This window comes from Pseudophryne corroboree, chromosome 12, assembly GCF_028390025.1.
Source record: "Pseudophryne corroboree isolate aPseCor3 chromosome 12, aPseCor3.hap2, whole genome shotgun sequence".
NCBI lineage: Eukaryota > Metazoa > Chordata > Amphibia > Anura > Myobatrachidae > Pseudophryne > Pseudophryne corroboree.
This window is the reverse complement of record NC_086455.1, coordinates 4,468,812-4,481,067: the sequence shown is the minus strand read 5'-3', so window position 1 is coordinate 4,481,067 and position 12,256 is coordinate 4,468,812. Positions and strand designations below refer to the sequence as shown.

Here is a 12,256-nt window from a genome sequence, read left to right as displayed (position 1 = left end):
ACCTGGGTTTAATCAGCCATAGAACCTGTATAATCAGTGTCCCAGCCTATGTATAGAGCTACTGCTGCGTGTGTGCTAATTACTGCTAATTACATGTGCAGCCCATTAGCCAATTAAGGATAGTACTTATATGCCTGGCTCAGTCATCATTGCCCCACATGCCTCTGAGGAAGCTGGTGTACTATCTGTGTAAGGTAATAGTAGCCTGGCTGGTATCTGTAGTCCCACCTGGGACTTTTCCTGCTTACTATGGACCTCTGTCCATATGCTGATCACTTATTCCTCACTTTCTCCTCTACTTACCTGTCTCACCAAGTATGTCACTTATCTGCTGCACAGACATACCCCGACACAGATGCTGCACCATCAGGTATACACTATACCTGGATCCCTAGCCCAGAGCTGCACCATCTGGTATATACCTGGGCTACACCTGATCCCTAGCACAGCTTCCTTGATACAGGTGCTGCACAATCTGGTATATACCTGGGCTACACCTGATCTCTAGCACAGCTTCCTTGATACAGATGCTGCACAATCTGGTATATACCTGGTACCTGGGCTACACCTGATCCCTAGCACAGCTTTCTTGATACAGGTGCTGCACAATCTGGTATATACCTGGGCTACACCTGATCCCTAGCACAGCTTCCTTGATACAGGTGCTGCACAATCTGGTATATACCTGGGCTACACCTGATCCCTAGCACAGCTTCCTTGATACAGGTGCTGCACCATCTGGTATATACCTGGGCTACACCTGATCCCTAGCACAGCTTCCTTGATACAGGTGCTGCACCATCTGGTATATACCTGGGCTACACCTGATCCCTAGCACAGCTTCCTTGATACAGGTGCTGCACCATCTGGTATATACCTGGGCTACACCTGATCCCTAGCACAGCTTCCTTGATACAGGTGCTGCACCATCTGGTATATACCTGGGCTACACCTGATCCCTAGCACAGCTTCCTTGATACAGGTGCTGCACCATCCTGGTATATACCTGGGCTACACCTGTCGTCCCTAGCACAGCCTTGCATTGCTTATAGCTGGCTACTTATATCCTTTCACTATTATAGTGGGATTTCTACATCTGAGTCTATAATGAAATTGGGTGGTGTCTGGATGTGGTTCCTGCACTTCCATGTTACAGGAGGTGTGTGTGTGTCTGGGGATTGTTACAGTGTGTGTGTGTCTGGGGATTGTTACAGGAGGTGTGTGTGTTTCTGGGGATTGTCTGTCTTGGCTAGATTCTACTAACTGTGCCTATATATCCCGCACTGAAATATGTCATTGCCTTTTTAGCTGTATATTATAGGTTAATATTCTTATCACTTAGATGTGCTCTCCTGACTGTCTTGGTACCTGCTCTGTACTCTATGCAGATAATACTGGGGGGTGATGGTACCAAACTGACTGTTTTTAGTGTATTACACCATGTAATGGTAACTATACTGTCTAGCAATATACATATACAATTTTCATAATTGAGAAACCATACACTAGTGTGATGTTCTGCATTGCCTCATGTGGGAGATGTCTATAAATGATATTGCAGGATCTGATATTCTCACAGATGGAGCCATGCTCATCTATCCTTCTCATAGCATTACAGAGCCAGTGCTGTCAGACTTAATCTCCTGCTGTATTCTCTCTGCATTGTATTGTAGCTGAGAACAATAGATGAGAGGCTTATGCTAATAAACCTAGGTGCAGCAAAGAAGGCTAGATGTGTGAGGCTCCATCTGTATTAAGCCTGGAGAAGTGATAAACCAGTGATAAGTGCAATGTGATAATGCACCAGCCAATCTGCTCCAATATGTAAATTAGCAGTTAGGAGCTGATTGGTTGGTGCATTATGAACTTATCACTGCTTTATCACTTCTCCAAGCTTAATACATCTGCCCCATAGTACGTTGTCTGGTGGCTAGTACATGACGTGCAGGCTAGATCCAGTTACTGATGCCCTCAGGTAAGACAAGTCTGTATCTGCTTCAGCTTCAATGTAATATGGATGCTGAGACCAGCACTAAGGGCCTAATTATCAACATTATTTTTACTGAAATGTGAAAGGGGATTTTTCACATTATTTTAGTTTCACCTAAATGTACTAAACAGGATTTGGAGGAGAACTCTCGAAACTCCTATCTCTATCCAAGGATGTGGAGACCTTCTCATTCTGACCCCGTCCTTGGCCAATATTTACAAAAAAATTGAGTTTGTCCGATTTGTGTTTTTTTTTTTTTTTCTCAAATTCCCAATCCGGGAATTCACTAAGCACAACTCTCGGCAGTGTCTGGTCTATTCGTAATGGATTTAACGGCAAAGTTCTGAAATACGAATGAATAGACCATCGGTCAAACGCGGCTGTTATTTCATAGAATACGGGTATTCACTATTCATTCGTATTTGGGTGTTAGTCTCTGAGTGCTCAAGTGCGGGTCTGTTTTTTTGCGAATCGTTAAAAAAAGCAGCAAAAAAATAGACCTGCTTTTTCTAGTCGAGTTTGGATAACCATGCACAGATCAGCGAGATCTGTGCATGGTTATCTATGGGAAAGGGTCTGTTTAGTGTAAGATCTGAAAAATAAATTACGTGGGGTCCCCCTCCTAAGCATAACCAGCCTCGGGCATTTTGAGCTGGTCCTGGTTGAAAAAATATGGGAAAAGAAATGACAGGGGTTCCCCCATATTTCATCAACCAGCACCGGGCTCTGGTCCTGGTTCAAAAAATACGGGGGACAAAGCGTAGGGGTCCCCCCGTATTTCTTAAACCAACACCAGGCTCCACTAGCCAGGTACATAATGCCACAGCTGGGGGACACTTTTATTGTGGTCCCGGCGGCCCTGGCATTACATACCCAACTAGTCACCCCTGGCCGGGGTACCCTGGAGGAGTGGGAACCCCTTAAATTAAGGGGTCCCCCTCCAGCCACCCAAGGGCCAGGGGTGAAGCAGAGAAACAATAGAGCGCCTATGCGCTCTATTGTATCCAATGGTGGGAACTTTGTGGTCAGCGGTGAGGTTACTTTCGGTCAACCGCTGACCGCAAAGTTCCCACCATTGGATACAATGGAGCGCATAAACGCTACATTGTATCTCTACCGTGTGCAGCCTCACACACATCCAATCAGGAGAGTGCCACGACGTGGCGCTCCCTGATTGGCTGATGGGACCCTCCTTGACAGGAGTCAGGGGGGGTCCTGGCAGTCGGGGAAAGGGGTCCCATGTGTAAACATGGGACCCCTTTCAGTGCGTGGTCGGGTTTCCGTTTTTTTGTTTTGCCAAGTACGTGGATTATACAAAGAAGACAAGCAACACTGGATTATGTGAGTAATTTTTTTTTTTTTTTTTTTTCACGGGTACCCCGAGGATTCTACATGGAGAAGAGGACCGAGCCTCGTGTGAACATAGGTATGTATGTTTGGAGGTGTGCATGTATGTAATGAACTTATACTGTCACGGTGTGTCCTGTTTTTTGTAGGGTATTTTTTTAGTAGTAGTACTACAGGTACCAGCGGGCCCAGTTTTCCACCGCATGCTGGTACTTGTGGTTCTCCAAGTACCAGCTTGCGGGGAGGCTTGCTGGGACTTGTAGTACTGCTATTAAAAACAATATTCTGATTTTTTACACTTGGCTATCAGCCCCCCATCCGCCTCCCTTGGATGGGGGGGAAGCCTCGGGCTTCACCCCTGGCCCTTGGGTGGTGGGAGGGGGGACCCCTTGATTTAAGGGGTTCCCACTCCTCCAGGGTACCCTGGCCAGGGGTGACTAGTTGGGTATGTAATGCCAGGGCCGCCGGGACCACAAGAAGTGTCCCCCGGCTGTGGCATTATGTACCTGGCTAGTGGAGCCTGGTGTTGGTTTAAGAAATACGGGGGACCCCTACGCTTTTTGTCCCCCATATTTTTTGGACCCGGTGCTGGTTGAAATATGGGGGAACCCCTGTCATTTCCCCCCCCCCCCATATTTTGTCAACCAGGACTGGCTCAAAGAGCCTGAGGCTGGTTGTGCTTAGGAGGGGGGACCCCACACAATTTTTTTCTGAATTTAACACTTTAAACACCTTCTTAAAGTACACAATGAAGCCCTGCACGGATCTCACAGATCCGGCCGGGATTCCTTGTGTTTTGTCAGGCAGTGTTTTACTCATCACTCCCGTAAAACACTGCCTGACATTACGAATCGCATCGACATCGGAAAATACGAATTTGAAAAAAATCGGCAGCTTAGTGAATGATCGTATCAGGATTCAAAATGTTGCAGTAAAATGCACCCAATACCATTTGAGTTCAAACACCCTTAAAAAAACGGCAAAAACACAAATCTTAGTAAATATACCCCTTTGTCTGTTTCTAACCTCCCATATTTCTATATGCAGCTTGCTGTCTCGCCTTACTACAGCCTAAGCTCCCAGCCTTTGACAACCCACCTACCCTGAGATGCCTACACAATTGGAAACTGCCCTAGAGGAAATGATCGCTGTATTCTATGAATTCTCCAAACAGGAAGGTAACCAGAACCTTCTGACCAAGGGAGAGCTCCAGAAACTGCTGCAGGAGGAGCTGAAGCTTCCTGAGTGGGTGAGACCATCTGTAGGACTATGGGGACATGTGTGCCAAAAGGGTTATCTAGGAGATGGACAGTCGTATATGAAGCAGTGGTCACTGGTTTGTCGGTTGGAACACCAAGTGGAAGTGTTGGGAATGTTTTGGGTCCCCATAGAATCAGAACTTTAGTATTGTAAACTGAGCTTCTGGGCACTAGTTCTTGGAGACAGAACTAAAGGCGGCCTTATGATGTGTGGGGGATGGTAAAGAGGTTCCTAGCTTTATTTGAGACCTTGAATAACCTGTTCTTTGATCCACCTCCCATGGGTCATGTCTTGAAGATGTTGGACAGGTGCAGTAACGTTCTAGAGTCTGTGCCACAAGGGATTCTTGTATGGCAGATTTCATAAAGCCAAGACCACAGCAACCAATAAGATTCTGTCATGATTTTCTAGAATGCAATATGGAAATGATAGCTAGAATCTGGTTGCCTTCAGCAACACCACAGCTGGTCTGTTTTGGAAGCCCTACCCCACCAGATACTACAATGTCAAACTCTTAAAGGGTAAATCCATTCAGATGTCCCAGGGTGCTGTGTAGTACAGCTCATGACTCACTGGGAAGTGGTGGTATGTAACTATAAGAGGTGGTTAATAACTGTAATCCTGATCTCTAACCCTCTCCCTTCCTCTTACAGACCCAGAAAGATCCGTCATATGTGGACATCATCCTGAAAACTGTGGATGAAAATAAAGATGGACAGGTTTCCTTCGAGGAGTATGCAAAGCTGGTGTCTAGATTAATTCAGTCTTACCATGACTTCAATCAGTGATATTTAGAAAGTCTGTGATTGGTGACACTTGTGCTATCCTCTGGTTCCACACTTGTTTGACTAGTGACCATGTGTGGTGTCACCTGGAGCCACACTTCTGTCTGAATAAAATGATTTGGAGGATATGTGACCATGTCTTTTTGTAATCTCTAATGTGAAGATCAGTGGTGTACATTTATCCCAGTCGCCCAGAGGAAAGTTAGAACCAATAACCATAGAAGTAACATTTATAATTTGCATACTATAAAATGATACAGAACAGCTGATTGGTTGCCATGGGCAATGTCTCCACTGGCTCACTTCTCCACTCTTTTTCACTGTTTCATGAATAGACCCCTGAGCCTGAAGCACACAGGACCTAGGATCAGTGTCTCTCCATACTAGTGCGTAGCGGGAGCGGCTCTGCCTACACCACACCCACTGTATGGAGATACTGACCAGTGACTGCTCATCAGGCTCCACAGGTGCCCCGCCCCCTGCTTCCTCCCCTGACACTCGTGTGGGTACTGTGGCTGCAGGGCTCCTTATGCAGTAAGACTGAGGACTCCGTGCTGTTTATTTATCACTGACACTGGAGCAATTGAAGAGGTGCCCTGTCAGGGCTGGCGTCCAGCGGCAGCCGACTTATTGACTCCAGAGCTTCTGCCACTGGTGAAGATTTGTATGTTGGGGTACAGAATAAATGTGGTCAACCTAGATTCAATTAGAACTTGATTGAGCAGAGTAACTAAAGGGTGAAGTTGTCTATGGTTATTACATTGGGTTTCTCTCCCCTAAAATGCTGGTTCCCAGATAGGTGCTAGTAGACTTTGGTTGTCACACTGAGACTTGGTGTGGACATTTGAGGAGGTTTTCCACAAACTCTCATACCCCTTTCACACCGCAGCTTGAACCCGGTAAATTGCCGATTTTTAAGGCTTCCTAAACGGTTCGAGCTGCGATGTGAAAGGGTCACCTTCAATTTACCATTTGCAAAATACTGGTATATTGAAACGGTAAAAAAAGCAGGGTCCTACCCGTTTCAGACACGTTTCATTGTGCAGTGTGAAAGGGTCTGAAACGGTATTTGCAAGCCCCAGAAGGTGATAGGCTGTCTCCATGTGTGATGTCACCAGGCAGAAGCAGGAAATAAACATTTAAAATGACAACCACTGTTTTCTATGGGTGAAATGGGTTCAGTGTGAAAGGTACCAAAACAGTAATGAAATGGTAATATACTGGTTACAACATGCGATGTGAAGGGGGTTTAACTGCTCAGACCCGTTTAAAGAACCATTTCAGAAGCCGGTTTTGCGATGTGAAAGTTGCATTAGAAAACAAGTTTATAGCACAGATACCATCAGAGGGGTTTAGATCATTGAAGATGAAGTAATGATCTCTCTCTCATCCATTGGGGGATACTGAGTGGAAAGAAGTCAAGCACTCTCCAACTCTGGTTCCTGCCCCTCTATGTACCCCTATGGTTGCAAAGGAAGATTATCTCTAACAAATCCAGATAAAGCCTGTGCTGAGCACCCCCTAATAAAATGTGCTGTGCACGCCTATGTTCCTGACAGATAGGACACAGGTGGTGAAAGCGGGGGAATTCACCTCTCAAGCACAGTCCATTAGTACAGGGGCCAATCAGGGCTGTGTCCTTTCACCCCTGCTCTTCTCCCTATACACAAATGACTGCACCTCAGGCGCAATCAGTAAAGATCATCAAATTCGCTAATGACTCCACTGTCATTGGCCTCATCAATGACTGGGACGAATTGGCCTATAGATGGAAAGTAGACCGGTTGGCCCAGTGGTGCATCCACAACAACCTTGAGCTCAAAACTGTCGAGATGATAGTGAACTTCTGGAAGAAATCATCTAGTGCACCTCTGCTAATGATTGCTGACAGTGTGCTATCGCTAGTGGACTCCAAGTTCTAGGGACCACAATCTCCTGGGACCTTAAATGGGGGTCCAATGCTGATGCCACTGTTGGGAAAGCGCAGCAGAGGTTGTTCTTCCTCAGGCAACTAAGGAAGTTCAACATCCCACAGAAGCTTCTGCTCCTCTTCTACTCCGTGATTGTGGAGTTGGTACTGTGCTCCTCGATACTGGTATGGTACAGCTCTGCCAGCGTGAGGGACAGGTGCAGGCTCCAAAAGGTGGTCAGAACCGCAGAGAAGATCATCGGGGCCGACCTTCCCTAAGTCCAGAACCTGTACCTGTCCAGTGCTAAAAAGCGGGCAATGAAGATAGTAAAGGACCAACTACACCCCGGCCACAGCATGTTTAACTTGCTTCCTTCAGGCAGGCGTTACAGGGCTGTCCCTGCCAAGTCCACCAGAAGCATCAAAAGTTTCTTTACCCAAGCGGTGCACCTGCTGAACTCCTGAACATTGACTGACTAGACCAGGGGTGGCCAACCAGTCAGAGTCAGAGCCAAAAAATCTTGTTAAGTACATCAAAGAGCCAAAGGCAAGCATGCAAAAATGGGGTGTGGCCCTGTGCCTGCTAGGCACCACCCCTGGTATAAAATACATTGAAAAAGCCAGAACCACATAAAATATAATGAAAGACGATTCACATAGTACACTTCAGCTCCCCCATGTGTCACTCCTGCTAGAACCCTCATGTGTTACTTCAGAGCTCCCCCCAACTCATGCCATTGTAGCAGCTCCTTATTACCCCTTTCTCACCGCACAAATATCCCGGTATCGACCCGGCATATTGCTGGGTGGACACGGGTTGGTTTGCTGTGTGATTGGGCCATGGTCGAATTCCTGGGTCGCCTGACCAGGCAATTCAACCCGGGTTATAAGCAGTGTTATTCATGGGCTGAATACCGGGTCAGTGGCAGCGTAAACGGGTTCCCGGGTCAATGCGACCCGGGACCCATTTACTACATAGGGAGAGGCAGCGCAGAGATGAGCTCATCTCCTCCACCCCCGCTGCCTCCCCCCACCCTATGCAGCTATGGCAACTGATCCAGCAAATTGTCAGGTCGGGAAGCCAGCTGTTAGGGTCCAACGCCGGATCCCATCCAGGAAGGACAGTTTCTAATTTCCGGGTGGGATCCTGCATTGGCAATGTGAAAGGGGCTTAAGGATCCTCTGTGACGGTGGGTGGTTTATCTCTAGTATCTGGCTCCCTCAGTCCACAGCCCTCGTAGTGCTTCCGCGTGTCTTTCTGGAGTGCAGTGGTTACCAGATCTGTTGTGGTAATGCGACTTCAAGTGTTGGGAGCCACATTTAAAGAAAGAAAGAGCCTCATGCGGCTCAAGAGCCACAGGTTGGCCACTGCTGGACTAGACGTACATGTAACTCACTTGTGTCCCTATGGTATGCCTATCTGTGTGACTTTACTTGCCCCCCCACCTGCTTATCTGTTACCTACTTGGCTGCTGTATAGCAAACCGAAGACAAGTTCCTAGTATATGCAAGTATACCTGGCCAATAAAGCTGATTCTGAATTATACATGTCCAGGGTTGGATTGGCCTATAGGGGTACAGAGGAAACTCCTGCGTGGGCCACCTCCTCTATGGATCAGGTTCTAGACTGTGCTCTTGAATTATACATGTTATCTTTTTTAGTGTGCTGGGGGAAATTTAGGGGTGGGGATTTGCACCCCTCCTCTCTGTCTATTGTTTGTCTGTGACCTTTCTTTCTTGCACCTGATATATAATTATCTCCAGGAATGACCGAGCAACTGCCACTGTTTGTCTGCTTGTGTGTGAGAAAGGCATTGAATGGGAGCAGTATTTGGAAGGTATGCTGTTGTGCCAATGGGAGATCCTGGGGGTGGCTCCTGGGTAAGTTAGCGCTCTGTCTGGATGTGTTTTAGTATTAGCCTTTATCATGAAGCTTACTGTTGACATATCACATGCCCCTATGTAGGCTTTGCTATTATGTAGTGTTAGGACTGCTGATATCCGGGAAGCCGTGAAGTGGCTCAGCAGCTAAACATGCGTTTGCAAACATGTGACTAATTCTCAGAATTTCTATTAACAGATAGGTACAGGTAATTTTTAGCGTGCTGCAGGGAACTTTAGGGGTGGGGATTTGCAAACCCCCCCCCCTCCCCTGTTGTTTCTCTATTATGTACGCAGGCTTCTGTTACAGTGCCCCTGTCTATATATTACAGGCAGAGATCTCCCCCTCCCCTCTAGACCTCACAGCTATCGTCTTCTTTCTCTATTATGTACCCAGCTGTCTGTCTATATAACACAGGCAGCTGTTCCACACTACCGTCTAGGAACATAGAATGTGACAGCAGTTAATAACCACTTGGCCCATCTAGTCTGCCCCTTTGTTTTTTACTATATTTTTATCTTCAACCTTATTTGATCCTTATTTCTTTGTAAGGGTCTGCTCTCTCCCTCTCCAGCCCTAGCCAGGTAGTCCCCACTCCCCACATCCACCTGCGTGACTTATTACCACTTCTCATCTCCGCCTTCTCTTGTGTTCGGTGCTGCTCTTACTGCGCCGCGGCTCCTCTCTCTTCCAGTAGCGCAGGATGACATCGTGCATGCCGGCTCACCAACAAAAACATTCCGGAGTGGGTGGGCCACAGGGCAGTCACAGGTGGTGTGCCGGTAGGAGCGGGAGCCCTTATCACCTTTTATGCCAAGGGTCGGGGGTAGGAGCAGTCAGGCCGCCCTCTCTGCTGAGTGTTTATCTATAGGAAATACGTCACATATATATAAAAAAATATAACATTTGTGTGTAATTAAAAGTATACATGGAATTTATTAATAGCTGCAGCTAGTTTTAAGTTAGTGAGAAAACCTAATAAACGAAACCAACACAAACGAGTGACACTGCACTAATCCGTACAAAATACCCACATGAAAGTATATTAAACACCCGTATGACAGAATAAGTGATGGACAATGCAGCAATATAAGTATCATACAAGATACAAATATACAATATCTAATAGAATTAATTATAAAACCTCATTATATTGGGCTTGATAGTAAATAATCCAGGTCACATATACGCCCTAGAAATGACAGGTCACGCTGGTAGGGAATAATATACTATGAGCTGTTTATATAGTTAGTCCCAATGATTTCAATGCACATATTTGAAATAGAAAGAGCCTCCCATGGCTAGAAGTGTGTTTGTGGGACTGCAAGTACCAAGAATATGTGATAGTCACGTTCCCAATAAATATAGGAGGTTGATTATATTACCAAATGATCTGGCTAGAGGAGGCATTCCCAACCTCAGTCCTCGAGGCACACTAACTGTACAGGTGTTAGTAGTCTCCATGCTTGAGAACAGGTGACTAGGTAATTAGCACCTCAGTTATTTTGATTGAACCACCTGTGCTGCAGCCTGGATATCACCAACACCTGCCCTGTTACTGTGCCTGGAAGACTCAAGGTGGGTACACACCAGTAGATATATCTGCAGATCAATTCATCTGCAGATATATCTATGTACGGATCGGGCAGTGTGCTGTGCATACACACTGCCCGATCCGTCGGGGGACTGACGTCATGAACTGGGCGGGCGAGCGCCCGCCCAGTTCACCTGTCAATCACCGCCGGCCGCCGCAGCATGTGTACGGACAGCGACGCGCCAATATATCGTTAGATATATTGGCCGTCGGCTGTGCTGCGCAGCCGACGCGATACGTCTGTGAACGACGGAGTTCACAGACGTATCGCCCGTACACACTGGCCGACGGTCCAGCGATATATCGTCCGTTCAAGAGAACGGCCGATATATCGACCAGTGTGTACGGGCCTTAAGGGGTGTATGTACTAAGCCTTGGGTGCGTAGACGGATAAGTGGTGCAGCCAGTGCCATTGTACAATGAGCTCCAGCTGCACACCGGGGAAAGTCTTTCAGTATGAAACAAGTGGCTCTGATGTCCAATAACAGCGTGATGCAGGTGCTCAGACTAGTCCTCCTCCTAAATAGAGACTTATTCATACTTGTATACCTGACCCTCTCCATGAGGGAGAAAATGCTCTGTTCCTGGACTCTCCTTGTAATATATGATTTCCATCACCTGTGGTGAAACACCTTTCTTATCAATTACCTGGCTCACATAGCAGGGTACACACCCACCGACGGGCTCACGATATAATCGCCCATTGTATTATACTAGGTGATTCATCGCGCCCTACGGGCGCTATTCACACCGTCGGTTGGGGCTACGCAGAGCCGGCCTTAGCTATAGGCAGGCTAGGCATTTGCCTAGGGCATCCAAGCATGTCTAGGGGCATCCAAGCATGTCCCTGCAGTATCTCATGCTGGGAGGGACAGTCCGCAAACTAACTGTTACTTTCCAAATGTATTCAATCAGTACTTGTATACACTGCTGTTTACATTTGTAAAAAAAATGCACACTGTGCCTTAAACTTCCTCTGACATGCTTGAATGCCCCTGACTTGTGAGACCTCAGACAGACAGCAGAAGCCCAGTAAATGCAATTCCTGGACCTGTGAAATTTTTACTGACTATATAAGGTTATTACTGGATGGCTTCTATAACACATGTGTATTTTGGAAGACTGCTTCACAGAAACCTGACATCACCTATACTGCTTGTGCACATAGGGGAGGGGGACCCTGTTATCCTGTGTCCCTTATCCCTGTGCAATTCCCAGGTGTCTGCAGGGACATAACATGGGCAGTGTTCTCCCCACACTTTATTTCCTAGTCAGTCCATGCCGTAAAATTCCCCTGCCATCTAGCACTGTAACGTGGTCAGTAAGTTGCGTTGTGCTTTTCTATATGAAACATCAGTGCAGCATGACTTTCGGACACATCAGACTGGAGGGCAGAGCATATCACTCCCACAGTATAAAGTAAAGGGCATGCAGTAACAGACACCAGCAAACACACTGAATAGTGAAGAGAATGGACAGTTTCTACATG

General features: G+C 46.8%; 1 protein-coding gene across 4 annotated transcripts in view; it reads left to right on the top strand.

Moving 5' to 3' along the window:
• LOC134980083 (protein S100-Z-like) overlaps window positions 1-5,510 on the top strand; it is a 32,366-nt gene extending 26,856 nt beyond the window's left edge. Inside the window, exons 1-3 of one of the 4 annotated variants that reach the window (XM_063946727.1) lie at window positions 90-194; window positions 4,385-4,586; window positions 5,251-5,510. In XM_063946727.1, coding sequence (XP_063802797.1) covers window positions 4,446-4,586; window positions 5,251-5,385 — 276 coding nt within the window. In that variant the 5' untranslated portion in view covers window positions 90-194; window positions 4,385-4,445 and the 3' untranslated portion in view covers window positions 5,386-5,510. Of the gene's footprint in view, window positions 1-89; window positions 195-3,374; window positions 3,417-4,384; window positions 4,587-5,250 lie in introns of those variants that run through there. The other 3 variants (XM_063946730.1, XM_063946728.1, XM_063946729.1) reach the window with 3 other exon arrangements.
• Window positions 5,511-12,256: the final 6,746 nt, after the last annotated feature.